This window comes from Sprattus sprattus, assembly GCF_963457725.1.
Source record: "Sprattus sprattus genome assembly, chromosome: 13".
NCBI classification, from domain to species: Eukaryota; Metazoa; Chordata; class Actinopteri; order Clupeiformes; family Clupeidae; genus Sprattus; species Sprattus sprattus.
The window spans coordinates 7,778,018-7,799,659 of NC_137911.1; the positions used below are offsets into that span (position 1 = coordinate 7,778,018).

The 21,642-nt window shown below is 47.6% G+C and overlaps 1 protein-coding gene across 1 annotated transcript in view; it reads left to right on the top strand.

Annotated features, from left to right (window-relative positions):
- Positions 1-20,485, top strand: part of sos2 (son of sevenless homolog 2) — a 38,923-nt gene extending 18,438 nt beyond the window's left edge. The window contains exons 3-23 of the mRNA XM_080850091.1: positions 110-241; positions 527-691; positions 892-1,098; positions 4,162-4,305; positions 5,462-5,572; positions 7,337-7,435; positions 8,074-8,201; positions 8,486-9,171; positions 9,447-9,528; positions 9,804-9,926; positions 10,103-10,215; positions 10,882-11,104; positions 12,266-12,385; positions 12,647-12,809; positions 12,932-13,049; positions 13,975-14,147; positions 14,822-14,938; positions 15,133-15,415; positions 15,752-15,796; positions 15,977-16,083; positions 16,310-20,485. Coding sequence (XP_080706217.1) covers positions 110-241; positions 527-691; positions 892-1,098; positions 4,162-4,305; positions 5,462-5,572; positions 7,337-7,435; positions 8,074-8,201; positions 8,486-9,171; positions 9,447-9,528; positions 9,804-9,926; positions 10,103-10,215; positions 10,882-11,104; positions 12,266-12,385; positions 12,647-12,809; positions 12,932-13,049; positions 13,975-14,147; positions 14,822-14,938; positions 15,133-15,415; positions 15,752-15,796; positions 15,977-16,083; positions 16,310-16,867 — 3,897 coding nt within the window. The 3' untranslated portion in view covers positions 16,868-20,485. The remainder of the gene's footprint in view (positions 1-109; positions 242-526; positions 692-891; positions 1,099-4,161; positions 4,306-5,461; positions 5,573-7,336; positions 7,436-8,073; positions 8,202-8,485; positions 9,172-9,446; positions 9,529-9,803; positions 9,927-10,102; positions 10,216-10,881; positions 11,105-12,265; positions 12,386-12,646; positions 12,810-12,931; positions 13,050-13,974; positions 14,148-14,821; positions 14,939-15,132; positions 15,416-15,751; positions 15,797-15,976; positions 16,084-16,309) is intronic.
- The last annotated feature ends 1,157 nt before the right edge of the window (positions 20,486-21,642 follow it).

The following is a 21,642-nucleotide window of genomic DNA, read 5'->3' on the forward strand; positions in this document are numbered from 1 at the left end:
GCGTCTCCACTGATGGCCCAGTGCAGGTCATCCTGATGCCATGATTGTGATAGTGACACCCCACTAATGTTCTTAAAGCGTTATGCTAATATTTTGTGTGTGTTTGTAGGAGCGCATTCAGAAGACCTTCCCATACCCCATTGATAAGTGGGCCATGGCTGACGCACAGGCAGCGATTGAGAAAAAGAAGAGGAGAATCCCACTACTGCTTCCAGTGGACAAAATTCACCCTATGCTGAAGGTGTGTGTGGGGTTGGGTCGGGAGGGTGTGTGTGTGTGTGTCTGCAAGAATACATCCTATGTTTGCTCAATTCTAAGCGACTGTGTGTGTATGTGTCTGTCTATGTGCTGAGGTGCATTTGTGTGTGTGTGCGTGTGCGTGTGTGTGTGCGTGTGCGCGTGCGCGTGCGCGTGCGTGTGTGTGTGTGTGTGTGTGTGTGTGTGTGTGTGTGTGTGTGTGTGTGTGTGGTGTGTGTGTGGTGTGTGTGTGTGCGTCTGATTATTTAAATCTCTGCTCTCTCTTCAGGAGGTGCTGGGCTATAAGATCGACTACCAGGTGTCCCTGTACATCGTGGCCGTGCTGGAGTACATCTCTGCGGACATCCTCAAACTGGCCGGCAACTACGTGGGCAACATCCGCCACTACGAGATCAGTCAGCAGGACATCAAAGTGTCAATGTGTGCAGATAAGGTAGGACTCAGCCTGGTGGAGTGTCAGTCAATGGGGGTATAAAAAACGCCTTCGACACCATTACTGTTTTGCATAGGTGGTGATATTTTTCTTTTTTTTTCCTCCCTTTACTCTTGTCTTTCTCTTCCTTTTGTTTAGTAACTCATGTTTAGTATATGCTTGTGGGATCAATTAATTTGATTGATGACTGTTCTCCTCAGGTGCTGATGGACATGTTTGACCAGGATGAGGACCTAGGATTGGCCTACCTGGGCCAAGAGGAGCCCTCCTCGTCTGGGGAGCTCACCTACGACGACCTGGTGCGGCTGGAGATAGCCGAGGAGCGGCAGTACCTGCGCGAGCTCGACCTCATCATCAAGGTGTTCCGGGAGGCCTTCCTGTCCAACACCAAGCTCTTCAGTGCCCAGGTAAAACACTGTAGACGCTGGGGCCGTTGGGCACATCAACACAGGGAACATCAGGGCTCGGGGCATTGAGGTGGACGTCAGGTCTCATTGGGTTTGAATTCATTTAGGGTTGTTGATTAGAGTTTGGCAGCGAACTGCTTATTGTGTGTGTGTGTGTGTGTGTGTGTGTGTGTGTGTGTGTGTGTGTGTGTGTGTGTGTGTGTACGAACGAGAGAGGGCAAGAGAGACAGACAGTCCAGTTTGTGTTTGTCCTTTGGGCACATGTATGTGTGTGTGTGGTTTCGCATAGTTGAGGTTTGCTGTTGGCTACTGTAATTTTGGCAAGGTGGGTAAGTCCTTGGCCATTCCAGAACGCAAGACTCATAATTAAGCTGCAAATAGACAGAGAGCTACTGCCGCCACCAGGAACTCTTCTGATTGGACCACGGAAAGAAAAGCCAGCGCGGAACAAGGGGAACAGAACGTCTGTGTCGAGCGCAGCACAGCACATTCACATTCTTCCCCGCTGCCTCAGTGTGCTCTTTAAATCACAGATGATCTCAGGTCCATTGTTATAGGGTCTAAGTGTGCTGCTGTTCCATTTTGAGGACGTGAATTAGGATCAAGATAGAAATGGAGAGTGTTGGGGACACGCGCACACAGTACATAGAGTCCTCTTAACACTGGAGCATGCTGACATCACCACGCACCATTTCTGTGCTTTGATGTGTTCTCTCGAAGCTTTTTGCAGAACCAGATCGGCTTTGTGTTGAGTGAGCTTTGGGAAGCCTGTGTCACTGCGCGACCCTGCCCCTTTCCTTCGAATAGCCCTTTATTGCAACTGTCAACTGTAATTTTCACAGTTTCTCTTCCTTTTTTTGTTGGTATAAGCATGTGTAAGACCTCTCATCATCGTTATGACCGCCGAGCTCAGGTATGTGTGGTTGATGAGAGTTTCATTTCCAGTAACTAGACTCCTTTCCAGTAAAAGGAAAAGAGTAAGTCAGTTACTACGACCCCATGACTGTTACTGGGCTAACCACTAGTTGGGGGTGTAAAGAGGATCTGTATTGTTTTGTGCTCGCATGGGCAGGAGAGGATTCCTTCTCTGATTGATTAGTTAGTTAGTGGACCTGATTGATTAGTTAGTTAGTGGACCTGATTGATAGTTAGTTAGTGGACCTGATTGATTAGTTAGTTAGTGGACCTGATTGATTAGTTAGTTAGGGGACCTGATTGATTAGTTAGTTAGTGGACCTGATTGATTAGTTAGTTAGTGGACCTGATTGATAAGTGAGTTAGTTAGTTAGTGGACCTGATTGATAATTGAGTTAGTTAGTTAGTGGACCTGATAGTTAGTTAGTGGACCTGATTGATTAGTTGGTTAGTGGACCTGATTGATTAGTTAGTTAGTGCACCTGATTGATAAGTGAGTTAGTTAGTTAGTGGACCTGATTGATTAGTTAGTTAGTTAGTGGACCTGATTGATAAGAGAGTTAGTTAGTAATGGACCTGATTGATAGTTAGTGAGTGGACCTGATTGATTAGTTAGTTAGTGGACTTGATTGATAAGTGAGTTAGTTAGTTAGTGGACCTGATTGATTAGTTAGTTAGTGGACCTGATTGATTAGTTAGTTAGTTAGTGAACCTGATTGATTAGTTAGTTAGTTAGTTAGTCGACCTGATTGATAGTTAGTTAGTGGACCTGATTGATTCGTTAGTTAGTGGACCTGATTGATTAGTTAGTTAGTTAGTTAGTGGACCTGATTGATTAGTTGATTAGTTAGTTAGGGGACCTGATTGAAAGGTAAGTTAGTGGACCTGATTGAAAGGTAAGTTAGTGGACCTGATTGATTAGTTAGTTAGTGGACCTGATTGATAAGTTAGTTAGTTAGTGGACCTGATTGATAAGTGAGTTAGGTAGTTAGTGGACCTGATTGATTAGTTAGTTAGTTAGTGGACCTGATTGATAAGTTAGTTAGTGGACCTGATTGATTAGTTTGTAAGTTAGTGGACCTGATTGATTAGTTAGTTAGTTAGTGGACCTGATGATTAGTTTGTTAGTTAGTGGACCTGATTGATTAGTTAGTTAGTTAGTGGACCTGATTGATAAGTGAGTTAGTTAGTTAGGGGACCTGATTGATTAGTAAGTTAGTGGACCTGATTGATCAGTTAGTTATTGGACCTGATTGATAAGTTAGTTAGTTAGTGGACCTGATTGATAAGTGAGTCAGGTAGTTAGTGGACCTGATTGATTAGTTAGTTAGTTAGTGGACCTGATTGATAAGTTAGTTAGTGGACCTGATTGATTAGTAAGTTAGTTAGGGGACCTGATTGATTAGTTAGTTAGTTAGGGGACCTGATTGATTAGTTAGTTAGTTAGTTAGTGGACCTGATTGATTAGTTAGTTAGTTAGTGGACCTGATTGATAAGTTAGTTAGTGGACCTGATTGATTAGTTAGTTGGTGGTAACTAGTGGACCTGATACCTGACCAGCAACATGATTCTGAACTGAGGCCTGATCTGGCACAGTTGGACAATTGCACCTTGTTGGCCCTCTCAAGCCAGGAGGTGAAGCTCTGCAGGCTCATATTATAGTGGTTGATGAACGTCAGCAAACTGTCATAAAATTCCCGAGAAGGTCCCACTTAATACCCTGGATAGGGAACGCGCTTCATAAAACCAGGAAGCCATCTTTGGAGGCCTTCCTGGTCTCTCCGAGGCCCTGCATGCACACAGTAATGGTCTGAGTGTTGTCACATTGACACCAAGTCTGGGCTGAATCGCCACACTGGGAAAAATCAGCTTCTTGGCCATGTCCTCTCTCTGGTGCGAGCAATGATGTCCAATGATCTGGCCAGGTGACCCCAAGAATGTCCAGTTCCTACTTTCTGGGTAAACCTATCCAGTCTCACTGCAGAGCAGCTCTTGTGACGGAGAGTGAGAGGTAGCAGGATCTTAGTACGAGCCATGGGAGGATCGGAGTAGTTGTCTGTTGTCGTTGTTATACCAGTTTTTCATTTCTTTTCTTTGGTATTCGACTAGTGCTGTACTGACTCTCCTCTTTGTGGCTCTCTGTTGCAGGATGTGGAGGTGGTCTTCAGCAACATCCTAGACATCCACGAGCTAACGGTCAAGCTGCTGGGTCTGATCGAGGATGCCGTGGAGATGACGGCGGACGGCAGCCCGCACCCGCTGGTGGGCAGCTGCTTTGAGGACCTGGCAGAGGTACGTGAGCAATGCCACCCTCAGCCTGGCACCCAAATGGCATAGCAATTGGTCTTAATGAAATCCTAATATTGCATGCTAATTCCAGACACAGTATTCTTATTTTGATTGACTAACATCCTAATGCACAATGCTATACATGCATCTCTGTTTTGCCACCCTCGTGCCACCCTGAACAGCAATGCAGTGACATCCCATTATCAAACCGATGCCAAACTAATACCACTGTGATGCCAGCCTTATGATTCCCATACATATGCGTCTGATGGTACTCCAGTACGGGTCCACACGGGCCAGTGTGGCATCTGAATCCAAACCTAATCCTACCCCAAAGCCGGTGTATTAACGGAGTAATGCTGTTCTAATGACGCTCTAATTGCACCGTAATAGGGCACCCTAATGCCCGCTTAAAGCTGTGTCTGTGGCATGGCTGATTCAGGATCAGTCGCTGCTGGCTGTGGAGGTTCAGATTGTGCCATGTCCTGCCGTGCTCTCTGTCCACTAACTTACAGGAGCAGCTGACTGTGGTCATTCTACCTGCTTCAGGTGTTAAGTTAAGCACATCTACACAAATCCGTTTTCTGAACCCAGACTCATAGTCTCGGGTGGCAAACGAATACAAACTCTGCTCCTGATAACTCCTTCCAAAAGCTAGCCCATACTACTTATCTCCCTCCTACCAACCAGTGAACCTACCTGTTTGGTGCCCATTTTCCATTACCTTTCAGCACCACAACAATCAGTGTGTTGATGCCTCTGTGTCATAGCTGTAAGATTGTAGAGCACACCCCCCATGTTAATTCTCAGTTTCACTTTTGGCTAGTGCTTTCTTTCTCTCCCTTTTTCTCTCTTTCTGTCCCTTCTTCTCTGTCTCTCTTTCTCGTCCTTCCTCTCTCCCTTTATCTCTCCCTTTTTCTCTCTCTTTTGCTCCCTCTCTCTCTCCCCCTCTCTCTCAGCCCCAGCCAGTGCACTCTAACTGATGTGTGTATACTCCTGAGGCTGTGAAAAGGAAAGAGAAAGTTAAACACGGCACGGCGGTAAAAGCAGAACTGTTTGTGCTTAGAGCACAGAAACTCCTTGACCGCTCTAGAGCCCTCTTGACCATGGTTGTGCTAGCCCAACCCCTAACCTTTCTCAACCTTCTGATTGGCTGCAGGAGCAGGCCTTTGACCCTTACGAGACGCTGTCGCAGGACATCCTCTCCCGAGAGTTCCAGGAACATTTGAACAGCCTGATGGCCCGCCCCACAGTCGCCCTGCACTTCCAGGTACAGATACTGGGGACACCCATTAGTCCAGTCTACCGAAATTAGGCTTTGTCTTCACTTCTAGAAATAGTGTGTGTGTGTGTGTGTGCGTGTGTGTGTGTGTGTGTGTGTGTGTGTGTGTGTGTGTGTGTGCTTCTCTGTGACTCTGTCCTGTGCCATTATCATATGTGTCGCTGTGGTACAGAAGCAGTGTGCATTCTTCTGCACTTGTGTCTCTATCGTTGTGCAAAATGTGCCTCTTTGTGTCTGCCAAGAGTGTGTGTGTGTGTGTGTGTGTGTGTGTGTGTGTGTGTGTGTCTACCAACTGAAAACTCATTTCATGATGAGAAGTGAGCTGTAAATTATTAAGACTGCTCTAGAGTGCAACCAGTTTAATACTATACAGCTAGCCATGGGACAGTCTGTTCCTAAGCTGTGTGTGTGTGTTGATTGTTATGCGTGTGTGTGTGTGTGTGTGTGTGTGTGTGTCTGTGTGTGTATCTGTGTGTGTATCTGTGTGTGTGTCTGTGTGTGTGTCTGTGTCTCCGCTGTCACATGCTGCTGTGTGTGTGAGCATGCATCTTCATATTGTTCATTGAACCATTTAACATGTTAGTTGTAAGAACTGTCACTGAATAACAGTGGCCATGCCCTGGGACTGAGGAGTACAGGAAAGGGGGTTGTGGGGGGTGCAAATTTCTGTCCCCATAAATACAGCTGTAAATCTGTGCACAAAATAAGAGTTATAAAATTTGAGTTTGTATGTACTCGACTCGCATACATCTAATTTATTTCTAAAGTGGTGTGTCTCTATGTTTGTGTATGTCTTAGGGAGAAGTAGAGTACAAGTGGTGGTGGTGGTGGTGTGTGTGTGTGTGTGTGTGCGTGCGTGCGTGTGAGTACGAGTGCGTGTGCGTGCTTGAGCGTGCGCTCATGCGTGTTGTTTGGTGTAAATTATGAGGAGATGGGTACAACTTTAAAACTGTGCTCGTGGCCAGTATTTTGCGGTTTTTGTGTGTGTGTGTGTGTGTGTGTGTGTGTGTGTGTGTGCGTGCTTGAGCGTGCGTGTGTGTGCTCATGCGTGTTGTTTGGTGTAAATTATGAGGAGATGGGTACAACTTTAAAACTGTGCTCGTGGCCAGTATTTTGTGTGTGTGTGTGTGTGTGTGTGTGTGTGTGTGTGTGTGTGTGTGTGTGTGTGTGTGTGTGTGTGTGTGTGTGTGTGTGTGTGTGTGTGTGTGTGTGTGTGTGTGTGTGTGTGTGTGTGTGTGTGTGTGTGTGTGTCATGTTCCTCTCCTTACGCATTCTTTGTCCTCTTCTCATGCATTCTATCACTGTATGAGAACCATGTGGGTATTGATTTAGTGTGTGTTGTCACTATTGATCGTGTGTGTGTGTGTGTGTGGACTGGGTGGGTTTTAAGAGATACTATGACCTCCCGTCTCAGGTTACCCATCAGCTTGCCACAGCCAGACGGACTATTCCCCCCACCCCAATCAGACACACACACACACACACACACACACACACACACACACACACACACACACACACACACACACACACATCTGTCCGCTGTCTCAATCATCCATCTCCCATCCTCAGACAAAGACACAAAAAAAAAAAGGCACACATTCACCAAAAGCAAACCTCCCCATAAGGTGTATGAAGAGTACAATGTTTGTTCTAATGTTTATTATGTCTCTGGTTTCTTTAGTCTCTAACTGTGTGTGTGTGTGTGTCTGTGTCTGTGTCTGTGTCTGTGTCTGTGTGTGTGTGTTGCAGTCCATAGCGGAGGGCTTTAAAGAGGCGGTTCAGTATGTTTTACCGCAGCTGATGATGGTGCCCGTCTACCACTGCTTACACTACTTCGAGTTGCTGCAGGTGAGTTTATACAAACACAGAGTCTCAGAATCACATTGACACTGTAAATAAACAAAGGCTATTATGTATGCCCATAGACGCCTGCTGTCCTTTCTTTCTTTCTTTCTTTCTTTCTTTCTTTCTTTCATTCATTCCTTTGCTTTCCTTCTGTCTGTCTTTCTTTTGGTCTCGCTCTCTCTTTCTCTGGTTCTCTCGCTGTCCATATCTCAGTCACTGTTACTCACACACATTGATAACCCATAGTACCACACAAAAACAATGGGTACCTCTTCCCTTCTCTTAAAGCGCCCTCTGGTGGCTGAACCAGACATTCATAAATACGCACACCTGCATTAGGACCGCTGTCAATTAGTGTTGGATGTCGGTCTGATGGAGTTTAATCTGTTTTTAATCATTATTACCACATGTATATTGCATAGGTACTATTCTGTCCATTAGTGTTTTGTGTGTCTGTTCTTCTTTTTGGTTGGAGCTTATTTTATTTGATGATTATCTGATGTGTGATGTTGTGTAAAATATCACCTTGAAAAAATGTGTATTATTTATGTATGTGTTTCCACATAAGTGTGTGTGTGTGTGTGTGGTTTTTTTTTGTGTGCGTTTTGAGTCGTGACATAATGTCGTATGTGTTGTTGTAGCAACTTCAGGAGCGCAGTCAGGACGATGATGACAGAGAGTGCCTGAAGCAGGCCACCACCGCACTACTCAACCTACAGTCCAGCATCGAGCGCATCTTCAATAAACACCAACCCCGACGCAAACCAGGGTATACACACATTCTCACACGCACAGGCACACACACACAGGCAACCGCACTTGATTGAAGATGATGAATGAAAATCAACTCTCTTTGTTCCTGTATGTTTGTATCCACTTGGGTTGTTAAATGTTGTTACTTCGTATGCTTGTATGTGTGTTTTGTACATTTTAATATCCACAAGCACCCTGTTTTAAATCAGTATGTGCACAAGAGTGTACACAAATGGATTGTTTTTAACGTGTGTGTGTGTGTGTGTGTGTGTGTGTGTGTGTGTGTGTGTGTGGCTTCAGGGAGCCCATGTACCGTCTGTACAGCCGTCCGGCGCGCAGCAAGCAGACGGCCACGCGGCGCATGAGTGAGATCCAGAAGAGCATCGATGGCTGGGAGGGAAAGGACATCGGCCAGTGCTGCAGCCGCTTCCTGCACGAGGGCCCGCTGCTGCGCGCCGGAGCCAAGCACGAGCGCCACAACTTCCTGTTCGACGGCCTGCTGGTCAGCTGCAAGGCGGCCAACCAGACCTCGCGGCTGCCGGGCGCGGGCAGCAACGCCGAGTACCGCCTCAAGGAGAAGTTTGTGCTGCGGCGGGCGCGCGTGCTGGACCGCGACGACACCGGGGAGCTGCGGCACCCCTTCGAGCTGGTCGGCGGCAGCGGGGGCCGCGAGGAGCTGCCGGGAGCCAACAGCGGCGCCATGTTCTGCGCCCGCTCGGCCGAGGAGAAGGCCACGTGGATGGCGGCGCTGGTGACGCTGCAGTGCCGCAGCACGCTGGAGAGGCTGCTGGACGCCGAGCTGCGGCGCGAGGAACGGGCCCAACCGCTGCGTCTGCCGCCGCCGCACCTCTACCGCTTCGCCGTGGCCGACTCGGAGGAGAATGTGGTGTTCGAGGAGCGCGCCCAGAGCGCCACCGGCATCCCGCTCATCAAGGCCGCCTCGCTCGTCAAGCTCATCGAGCGCCTCACCTACCACATGTACGCAGGTGGGTAACCGCACGCACACACACACACACACACACACACCTTTCACTCATAATCATAACCCATACAATCTTTCAATCATTAAAACGCATTCACACAGATACCACTGCATGCTGTACAATGTGTGTATGAGAAATGGTTTTGCACCATTCCTGATCCAGGCAGAGACATTCCCAGGTTCCCAGCATAGAGACTCCCTGTGGTGGTTTGAGCCTGGTAAGGATTCAGTCCTGTGGCTGCTGACTGCTGACCTGTTTGTCCCGCTCTCCTCTCTTAGATCCCAACTTCGTGCGCACCTTTCTCACCACATACCGATCCTTCTGCAAGCCCGAGGAGCTTCTCACACTGCTCATAGAGAGGTAAACGTGTGTGTGTGTGTGTGTGTGTGTGTGTGTGTGTGTGTGTGTGTGTGTGTGTGTGTGTGTGTGTGTGTGTGTGTGTGTGTGTGTGTGTGTGTGTGTGTGTGTGTGTGTGTGTGTGTGTGTGTGTGTGTGTGTGTGTGTGTGTGTGTGTGTGTGTGTGTGTGGGGGGGGGAGTGTGTGGGAGACACTGCCCCCTGTGTGGTCATGGCATGGTATTGTATGAGACTGATATAAGTGTGCCTCCTGTAACCTTTGCTGCTGTGATTCCATAGGATCGAGATTCCAGAGCAGGAGTCCAAGGAGGAGGAGCTTCAGGGCCTGTGGAACAGCGATCAGCCAATGGCTGCAGAGCTACAAAGGTTTCGCCGGGAGTATGTCCAACCAGTGCAGCTCAGGTAAGACCTTGACATGTCGCAGCATCTCAGGTGTGTGTGTGTGTGTGTGTGTGTGTGTGTGTGTGTGTGTGTGTGTGTGTGTGTGTGTATCTGTGTGTCTGTGTGCGTTTATGGGTTTGTGTGTGCGCAGAAGTATCTCGAATGTGTGTGTCTGAACAGCTGTTTCTCTCCTGCAGGGTTCTTAATGTGTTTCGTCAGTGGGTGGAACATCATTTCTACGACTTCGAGAACAATCCGGAACTCCGCATCCGACTAGAGGAATACATCACCAGCATCACGCAGCTGAGAGGTGTGTCTGCCTCACACACACACAAAATATAGTTAGATGACATCATATTTGAGGTCAGATGTCAAGCCTAAATGGCCTTTAAGTAAGCGCATTCATCTGCATCAAACAGTACATGTTCATCTGATTATTGCACAACGTTGCTCTCGCCAAAAGCCAACACAGAAGTTAATCCATGCGATATTGTTTGAACTTCGTTACTGAGACATGGCACAGGCACACTCCCAAAAGCTTTACACACTGCTGTTTTCTCTGGGGAGGAGGATGACATGCATGCATACACACACACACACACACACACACACACACACACACACTAACACACACACTCGCTCGCACTCATTAGCTTGTTAATGGACCATGACATCTTCTGATGCTAATGCATGAGTGCTTGTACTTAATTAAGGACGGTCACAAAAACTCGCCCACATAAAATAGGTCCTTAGTTTGTAGACTGCAGTTGGCCTTTGGGTTGTTGCATAACTGACAGTTATAATGAAGGTGTTTGGGAGACCATTTGGTTCAAAGGGACCAGCAAAGCATAACTTGCAGTACATTTTTAATGCTTGTATGTGTGCTTTTTTGAGTTTGAACGCGTGTTATTGATGTAATGCACGACACGCATGCAAACCCTGTAACGCATTCGTTGACACGCCACTTGTCCCGCAGGAAAGTCGATGCGTAAGTGGGTGGAGTCCATCCATAAGATCATCCGGCGTAAGTTAGCGGCGCAGGCTAACGGCGTGAGCCACAGCATCACGTTCGAGCGCACGCCGCCGCCCATCGAGTGGCACATCAGCCGCGCCGGCCAGATGGACACCTTCGACATCATCACCCTCCACCCCATCGAGATCGCCCGCCAGCTCACGCTGCTCGAGTCCGACCTCTACAGGTGAGTGTGTGCGTTTGCGGTTGAAAGGATAGATGGGTGTGTTTCAGTGTGTAAGAGAGAAAAGGAATCTGTGCTGTGCCATCTGTGTGTAATGCCTTACAGCAGGGGTCTTCAACGTTTTTCAGGCCAGGGACCCCCAAACTGATGGCGAGATGAGCAGGGACCCCTTACTATATAAATTGCATACAATATTGTTTATAATATACTGGGCCTAGTGCCAAATAAACATAGCTACCCTGTTATTGTGTCGATGGCACACATCCTCCCACATTAGTGAGATGTATCTTCTTTTCAATAACTCCTGACTGACACGATCCAACGGATGACGGAGGAGGAGTCTGGCGCATGGAGTTGTATTGACAACATAGATGTTATAGTGAGATTGACAGGTCAACAAACCAATCACACCGCTAGCAAGTTGTAAAGATTGTAGGTAGTAGCATGCTAACATTAGCTAGGAGGCTCACACACCTCGCAAATCCTCACTTATTTTTCAGTTACAATTAACGTTTTTTGACCTTTTACAGTGTCTATTTCTCTTTATTATTTTTTTTTTTTTTTAAATCTAAGCAAAAAAATGTCAAACTAACAATTTATAGGTACAAACAAGACCAGCTATGGAGTTTGGTCCGCCATCTTTTATTTTTGACCTTCGCGCTCTTTAGACTTGAGCAGAAACGCGATCTGATTGGCTAGTGCCTGTGCTGTCGTATTTGCATGAAAGGTGCTGTGAGTGAAGCGGTGCCCAGCTTGAAAGAGCTCCTGTGGGTAGCTGTGGGTGTCGATTGGACTGAAAGATAACGTCTTCTCGATCAATTTATACGTTCACTACAATATGTTGGATTTATGTTAATGTAAATTTAAAGGGAATAAATACAATTCTGATTTGGAAGACATTTAAATTTGTGGGAAAAAAAATTGGTTGATTTTTTTTTTTTTTTTTTTTTTTTTTTTTAGAAATAAAAAAAAAAATTATCTTATCAACCAAAGATTTCGCGACCCCCCTGCAGTACCTCCGCGGACCCCCTGTTGAAGACCCCTGCCTTACAGTGTCCATGTTCCATGTTTTCACATTCATTTGACAATATGTGTGTGTGTTTTACTGAAACCTTACCATGATTGTGTGTGTGTGTGTGTGTGTGTGTGTGTGTGTGTTTGTAGGGCGGTGCGTCCATCTGAGCTGGTGGGCAGTGTGTGGACCAAAGAAGATAAGGAGAAGAACTCGCCCAACCTGCTGCGTATGATCCGCCACACCACCAACCTCACGCTCTGGTTTGAGAAGTGAGTCAGCCCCACAGCCTCATGGGAAATATTCTACCCACACTCCTCTCTTCTATGGGTCCTGACACCCTCCATCCTTCTCTTTTATCTACTGTCCCCTCTTGTCCTGGTTTAATATCTCTCCCTCTCTTTCCCCCCCTCCCTCTCTCCCTTTCTCACTCTCCCTCTCCCTCTCTCTCATCCTCCCTCCCTCCCTCTCTCTCTCTCTCTCTCTCTCTCTCTCTCTCTCTCTCTCTCTCTCTCTCTCTCTCGCTCTCTCAGGTGTATAGTGGAGGCTGAGAACTTTGACGAGCGAGTGGCTGTGTTCACCCGTGTCATAGAGATCCTCCAGGTGTTCCAGGACCTCAACAACTTCAACGGAGTGCTGGAGATCGTCAGCGCCATCAACTCTGTGCCTGTCTATCGGCTCGACCACACCTTTGAGGTGCCTGCCTCAACACACACACACACACACACACACACACACACGTCAAACCTCAAATGTTAAAACACTAATTTACTTGTCGTTTATTCTTTCTTTGTTTGTGTGTGTGTGTGTGTGCGAAGGCCGTCCCGGAGCGTAAGAAACGGATCCTAGAGGAAGCTGTGGAGCTCAGTCAGGATCACTTTAAGAAGTACCTGGCTAAACTGAAGTCCATCAACCCACCCTGTGTGCCTTTCTTTGGTAGGCACTTTGCTTTTGGCAGTTGGTGGCTGTGACCGAGTGTGGACGTCACAGAATTAAATGGCAGTCTGTCTGTGGCACTGTTGGATAATAACTTCGATAATAAACTTGTAAATGGTATAAACTTGGGCCCAATCTCAATACTTCCCCTTACCCCTTATCTTACCCCTTACCCTTGAAATTGCGCGTTCATGTGAGAGCTAGTGGTGTCTCAATACTCAATTTGATCAAGATTAAGGGATAAGATCGAGTGCTATGTACCCCTTATTTTTAAGATTATTTGAGAGCTCACTTGAGAGCTCACTTACCTCCAAGGGCTATCCCAGAGCACATAGCGAAACCAGTTCGGGAATTTTCAAAAAAAAATGGCTGCTTGAAGCGAGGAATATTTTACATGAATAAAGCTATCTACACAACTTTTTATATGTTTATAATGACTCGGTTTGATCTGAAATGTACTACACGAACAATGCATAGTATTGTAGGTCTTAACTGAAGCTTTCAAACGGTAGTTTTAGGATACAATTAGCGCTTGCCAGCTATCATGCTACATACACTACATGTAAGTATTTTTGGCTTATAATTAATTTAAAAATGACGACAGTCTTGTTTCGTGCTCTACACAGTTGTATACATATATATTTGCAACCATGTTCTTCATTAAACTTTTTTTAAATCGCTAGTTTCATAGTTCATACAGTCACGCATGACGTACCCGAAACCGAGTGGCGTCTCATTTCATAGGGGAAAGTTTTCAGCCCTTGGCCCTTACACTTGCAAGTGCTAGGGTTAAGACAAGACAAAGACAAAGCAAAAGGGGCAAGGGGAAGAATCGAGATTCGGCCTTGGTTATTTTCACAAACTGTATGAAATGATATACAGTACAACATGTGTGACTACATGAAATCATCTGTGATGTGTGTAGGTATCTACTTGACCAACATCCTGAAGACAGAGGAGGGGAACCCGGACTTCCTGAAGCGTCACAACAAGGAGCTGATCAACTTCAGCAAGCGAAGGAAAGTAGCGGAGATCACTGGGGAGATCCAACAGTACCAGAACCAGCCCTACTGCCTCAGGGTGGAGCACGACATCCGGGTACACAACTGTCTGTCTGTCTGTGAGTGAGTGAGTGAGTGAGTGAGTGAGTGAGTGAGTGAGTGAGTGAGTGAGTGAGTGAGTGAGTGAGTGAGTGAGTGAGTGAGTGAGTGAGTGAGTGAGTGAGTGAGTGAGTGAGTGAGTGAGTGAGTGAGTGAGTGAGTGAGTGAGTGAGTGAGTGAGTGAGTGAGTGAGTGAGTGAGTGAGTGAGTGAGTGAGTGAGTGAGTGAGTGAGTGAGTGAGTGAGTGAGTGAGTGAGTGAGTGAGTGAGTGAGTGAGTGAGTGAGTGAGTGAGTGAGTGAGTGAGTGAGTGAGTGAGTGAGTGAGTGAGTGAGTGAGTGAGTGAGTGAGTGAGTGAGTGAGTGAGTGAGTGAGTGAGTGAGTGAGTGAGTGAGTGAGTGAGTGAGTGAGTGAGTGAGTGAGTGAGTGAGTGAGTGAGTGAGTGAGTGAGTGAGTGTACTGTACCTCTGCTGTGGCTGTAGCATTAAAGTGCTGTGTGTGTGCGTGTGTTCTTTTCTCCTCTGCATTTGTATCAGCTTATCTAATTGAGAGTAGTTATGTGAAGGCAGGTGTGGTGTGTGTGTGTGTGTGTGTGTGTGTGTGTGTGTGTGTGTGTGTGTGTGTGTGTGTGTGTAATGATGGCATTCTGTTTTCCTTTTGTTCCTGTTCTGCAGCGCTTCTTTGAGAACCTCAACCCCATGGGGAACATGGGCGAGAAGGAGTTCTATGATTACCTGTTCAACAAGTCCCAGGAGATAGAACCTCGCAACTGCAAACAGGCTCCACGCTTTGTAAGTGTGTGTGTGTGTGTGTGTGTGTGTGTGTGTGTGTACTATTGTTTGTGTGTTTTTTTTCTTGCATACCGACACCCGTAGCTACAGCAATTTTGGCTGTGTGTGTGTTTGCTTGTATGAATGCACTGACGTGTGCATCTACGTGTGTGTGTGTGTGTGTGTGTGTGTGTGTGTGTGTGTAACCTCTCCAGCCCAGGAAGACCATATACAATCTGAAGTCTCCGGGCACACGTGCCGTGAGGAACCCGTCCACCGGCGCCGCAACACGTCACCCGGTGCCCCTGGAGCGCGAGCCGCTCCACAAAAAGACTTTCCGCAGCATCGCCGAGACGGAACCGGAGAGGGAGAGTGCCGCCTCGGTGCCCACCTCGCCCAACACCCCCACGCCCACGCCCCCCCAGTCTGCCTCCTCCGACCTCAGCAGCGTCTTCATGGAGCCCGACCTCAGCAACACACATGATGGTGTGTGGTTTGGTGGGTGTGCCAGCTAGTGTGTGTCCTGCTCCAACAGTGGAGTCTACATATTGTTATACAATACCTGTGTGTGTGTGCGCGTGTGTGTGTGTGTGTGTGTGTGTGTGTGTGTGTGTATGAACAGTGTGTCTGTGTCACAGAAAGGATATAAACAAGTGTGTGTGTATGTCTGAACAGTGGGTTTGTGTCAGAGAAAGGATATGTATGTGGTAACACAACTTTACATTACAGGTGTATGCATATGGATGTTCACACACAGTGTGTGTGTGTGTGTGTGTGTGTGTGTGTGTGTAAAGTCAAACTGTATATGGTTTAAGCTTCTTGTTCATCCCACAGGCAACAACAGCATATTTGCTCCAGTTCTTCTTCCACCTGCTTCAAGTGAGTAACCTCAGTTTAGTGAGTAACCCCTTCAGTGTATGGTGTGTGTCTGTGTGTGTTTCTCTGTGTGTGTGTGTGTGTATGTGTTGGTAAATGGAGGAATGGGTGGATTGTTGTTTTCAAACACACACACAGATGTTTACAAATATAAACTGTGTGTGTGTGTGTGTGTGTGTTCAGAGTTCCACTCGATGTCCTGTGGGAGTCTAAATCAGCTGTTTGCAGATGAGCCACTCAAGCCCCCTCCACTCCCCCCTCGCAGAAAAGATGCTGTCTCAGAGGCCAAGGTAATATACACACACACACACACACACACACACACACACACACACACACACACACACACACACACACACACACACACACAAATACACACACACACACTCTGTTCTCACTATTGAACACACATGAACACAAAGACAGTTCATTAAATGTAACCGTGTGTGTGTGTGTGTGTGTGTGTGTGTGTGTGTGTGTGTGTGTGTGTGTGTGTGTGTGTGGTCTATCCTCCAGGTGAGCTGCAGGTCAGACAGCCCTCCAGCCATCCCCCCGCGGCTGCCTCCTCCCCTCCCCCGCATCCAGCCTCGCACCCCCTTCTTCAACGGGCCCTCGCCATCCCCCAGCATCCTCTCCTCGTCCGACGCGCCTCTCCCCAGCCCTCCGCCCCCTCCTCCCAGGGACCCCCTCCCTGACACGCCGCCCCCCGTGCCCCAGCGGCCCCCCGAGATCTTCATCAACTACCCGGTCAACCTGCAGCCCTCCCCCGTCAACCGCTTCCACTGGGAGTTCGCCTCCAGCTCGCCCAGCTCGCCCTGCACGCCGCCAGGAACGCCCTCGCCCCGCGTCCCCCGCCGCGGATGCCCGCTGAGCGCCAGCCAGACCAGCCTGTGCCACCTGTCGCTGCCCACGGGGGGCGCCGCTCCACCCGTACCCCCACGCCACGTGCCCAGCAGCCCCCAGCTGCCCAAGTTACCCCCCAAGACCTACAAGAGGGACCTGCCCCAGACGCCACTGCCCCAGTCGCCGCTGCCCGCGTTCACAATGGTGGAGAATGCTGACGGGAGCCAATGAAAGAGGACTTTTCCCTGAATGGGCGGGTAAATAAGGACGTCAGCCAATGAGAGGGGTTTGGGCTCTTGTTGGGCGGACCATCAGCCAGTAAAAGGGCACGAGCAATGACTCATGGGAGGGACTTTTCCCCTGACTGTTGGATTGAATTATGAGATGTCCAATAATACACACACACACAGACACTCAGTTACAGGAAGAGGAGAGCTCTGCTTTCCCAGCAAGGGGTGTGTGTGTGTGTGTGTGTGTGTGTGTGTGTGTGTGTGTGTGTGTGTGTGTGTGTGTGTGCGTGTGTGTGTGTGTATATGTGTGTGTGTCATGTCTAAGGCGTTTGTAAGAGGGGCATGACCTATGGGAAATGAAAAACAAATCATGGCCTTTTTCTTTTTTTTTTTTACTTTAACAGACTGAATGAAGAAAACACAAGGAAACGGTTAACTAAAAGAAGAAAAAAATATAATATAAAGCTACTGATCAACAGGACCACCGACCTGCCTGTCACCGCCCCTTGGCCAATCACGGCATGCCTCAACTATTTCCTGGCCCCGCCCCCACTGGAAGCCAGTGGGAAACACCGCAGCACTTTGCCAGCCAAACAGAGAGTGGCAATGACCACCTGGCATCTTTCAGAGTGTGTGTCTGTGTGTGTGTGTGTGCCTGCACATGCTCAGAAAGGGATGGAAATCTACTCAACTCTATCTACTTTTACTTTCTAAGTGACTTTTGAGACAAGCAGGCAAGCTTCTCTCTCTCTTTCTTTCTCTCTCTCTCTCTTCTTCTTTTCCTCTTACTTTCTCTTCCTTTCTCTCTCTCTATCTCTCTGGCCAGTTGTGGTCCTGGGCGTAGACTCTGATAAAGAGCGTTTGAACAGCGGGCTGCCTGGCGGGCTCCTGGTTCCTGTGGGCTCCTGTACTGTGGGCTGCCTGGCGGGCTCCTGTCCTTTGAGGCTCCTGTGGGCTCCTGTACTGTGGGCTGCCTGGCGGGCTCCTGGTTCCTGTGGGCTCCTGTACTGTGGGCTGCCTGGCGGGCTCCTGTCCTTTGAGGCTCCTGTGGGCTCCTGTCCTGTGGGCTGATTGGCGGGCTCCTGTCCTTTGAGGCTCCTGTGGGCTGCCCGGCTGCCCCAGAGGCGTGGGGGCTGGCTGGTGAAGAGCGGCTGCCCCCCGACGCCCTTTGACCTGCTGTGACCCTGACAGGCACTGACTGCACACTGTGACTGATGGACTGACACACTGAGGGCTGTCCTGGAGCCCGATACACACACAGCTACTACAGCGCATTCACCAGTCTGCTTATCAATGAAAGACAAGGAGCCTGAACTAGCGAGCGTAACACACTTAAAGACGAAATGCTTACCACCACACCATATACACACACTGAAAGCCTACGGCAGACCGATGCCTAGCCCAGGAGGGTAGCCATCTGTCTGAACGACTCCATACTGTTGAACTCTTACTCTCTCTACTTTTTCTACGCACTGCAGTTTTGTGGCCAAAGTCTTACTTTATGCAGGAGGATGGACAGAGGAAGAGGAAGAGTAGATCCGAAACGAAACGCAGCGGAAGGGGAAGAGTAGAAACAAAACGCAGCGTCCCTGCCTCTACCCTGCCCTTTGTTTCTTTTGTTCTTTTTCAAATGAGTAACTGCACTGAAACATTCTGCAGGACTCGGCCTACACACACACACACACACACACATACATACACGCGCTTATCTTTAGTTGCCTTTTTAAACAGCTCAGACCTATGACCTGAGGCTGTGACTGGTCAACAAGCTGAGAGAACTGGAGACAGAAAGAGAGAGACTGAGTGTGTGTGAGAGATGAGTGTGTGTGTGTGTGTGTGTGTGTGTGTGTGTGTGTGTGTGTGTGTTTGCGTGCGTGGCTGCTGGTGTAGGGGTGTGTGCTTCAGAGACTGAATAGGAGTGTGAGAGATGAGTGTGTGTGCGCGCTTGAGAGGCAATTATGAAGAAGTGAAAGCACGTTCTTCAGCCACATAGGGCTGGCAAGGAATGTCAAGAGATTCTACAAGAACTTTAAAGATGGAACATATGAAAGTGCCCTTAATGATAGCATGTTTGTTTGCGAGGGTGCCCGTGTTTGTGTGTGCGCGAGTGTGTCAGTCCGGTCTCCAGCGGTCTCTCGAGCTATCTAAACCAAGACGATGTCTTACACCCCGACCTTGAAGATGCCTGCTGCTGGCAAAAAGACTCCAGCCCCCAGAATTCTCCACTGAACATTCTCCTCTGAATGCTTGAGTAAACCACCCACCCCAGCCCCAACCCCTTGTAACAATCCCTGACCAATCACCATGGAGCACTCCAGTCAGCAGCCAATCACAACTGCAGGTCTCTGGAACAAGGCCATACATGTCCCTGATTTGTCTCTCTGTGTCTTCTCTGGAAAAAGTCTGGAGTTTTTTTCCAAGGACTGCATAGTTTTTCAATATGTGCCTTTTTGTTTTCTTTGAAATGCTTTGCAAAATAATGTGTAAAAAAATGCTTGAAAAAGAGAAACAAGAGAAAGTGTTTGTTGCTTAACACACACTGCTGTACACTACAGTGTTAGAAGTCTCTGTAACACATACACACTAACAGAATTGTAAGTGTGTGTGTTTGTGTGTGTGAAACTCAAACTCTTTGCCTTGTGTGAAACTCAAACACCCTACTGCCCAAAGCCATGATGGAACAGAAATAGTCAAGTTCATACTATTTCTGTGCTAAACAGCCCCACAGACAATCCCAGCTTTGTAAAAGTACACACACACACACACACACACACACACACACGCGCACACACACATGCACAAACAAACACATATACGTGCACACACACACAGAGACTCTAATGCAGTATAAAACAGCCATCTTTGCATATCTGCTTTGAAAAACCAAATGAATAGATAGCACTCAACAACCTTTGGTCAAGTGAAAACTAATGAACTACTACGATGTTGCAAACTATTCATTCTAGATTGTTTAGCAGGGTTGATTGACAGGTGCTCAGTGGAATAGATGTATGTGTCTGGCTGACCAGAAGGAAACAAACTAAACGCTCCCACAGTGAGGAGGAGGAGGGGGGGAGGGGGATGAGTCTCACTTTCTGCACTTTAGGCTGTACTGTTAGAGATCAGAAATTAATACAAAAAATTAATCCCCCACCCACACACTCACACACACACACACACACACACACACTAATCGCGTTTAACTCAAGCCAGTACTCAATGCCCTATGATTGATCATCAATATGCACACACACTTTTATTCCAAACACTCCACAGCAATGCAGACTTACTGCATGGTTGCCCTGCTTCTGCCCCCCACATAGGAAGAGGCAGCAACAGCACCCTCAAGGGGTGGGGATGTTACCCGTGAGGGTCTCTCAGACATGGCGGCCTTACAGGACTAAAGTCCTCTATGATGTCACATCCTGTTTGTGTCCCGGGGGTGATATGTGTGTGCTTTGGCATTATTCTTTACATTTTTTATTTGTTTTATGTGCTCTCGTTTCTTTTAGGTTTTTGTTTGTTTGAATCCTGTCCAAGTCCCTGGCCCTGACACGTACGTGGTCCTCCAGGCTATCCCAGAATTCTGGGCGGTAGCAGCCTGGGCTTGGTCAGCAGCTGGTGGTGTGTGGCCTTTAACCATAAAAAAAAAGGATTTTGTATTCATGTTCTCAAAGAGATTAATAAAAAATCACCTTGTCTTATTTTGTACATAATCCAACTTTATTTAGGCCTGTCTTGATTAAGAATTATAATTAATAATTGTTGTTATTTTATACATTCTATACATCTCTGAGTTCTATCCCCATGCAGGAGAGGAGTGTGTATTGTGTGTACTACACTGTGTGTGTGTTAATGATGGTTTTGTGCGATAAGCTGCAAACACAGTTATAAAGTCATCTGCTGTGCTGCAACACAACACAAGGACATAAATCAGCGAGTTTGAAGTTAAGGTCCTGGATAAATAATCCATACCTTTTTTTTTGTTAAATTCTGAGAACTTCTCGTCATAGTCCTCTAGCTGTCTGTTCTGTGTGTGTGCTCAAAAAAACTACTGTTCACACAGTACTGCCTCTTTAAATGGGAAATGAAAAAAGTGGTTCAGATCGAGCCATTCACTATTCCAGCCAATCAGCAACGTTTCTTCAGTAGCACTGAAGGGAAGGGGTGTAATTATTCTGACTCTTGAGTTCAAATATCAATCTTTTGCCAGGATGGAGGACTGTACCTCTAAAGCTCAGACCAACTCAAACCAATCAACTCACCTGAAGCAAGGTCACTGTGGGTGACTGGGGTGAACTTAAAGGTGACCACATCAGTCTGTGTGTTGTCAAAAACAGAAGAGGCGTCCTTAATACAGGGCCTGGTATCCAGGCTCGTCCGGACACAGCTTCCACAGCTGAGAGTAGAGCACCAACATATTACATGTGTTTTATTAAAGATCTCGCTGTGCCAAAGGCAAAAACTCATAGTGTCAAGTTATGAGGCTATGGGGTCCCACTAGGATCTGAGTGTCCCTAAATGAATCGGCTTACTCATGTCAAATGTCAGAAGTGTCAACGCCAGAGGAAAGGCATTGGAAGAAAAGCGTCGAGTCATGATGACTGTGTGTGTTTGTGTGTGTTAGACAGTGCTGCAAGGTCCTTCACTGTCCTCGCTCTCGTTCCAAACATTTGGATTTCTCAGTGTAGTCCCAGGAGTGCCTCGGCCCCCACTGCCATACAGCGAAGACCTGAACACACACACACACACACACACACAAATTTGTATTTGACT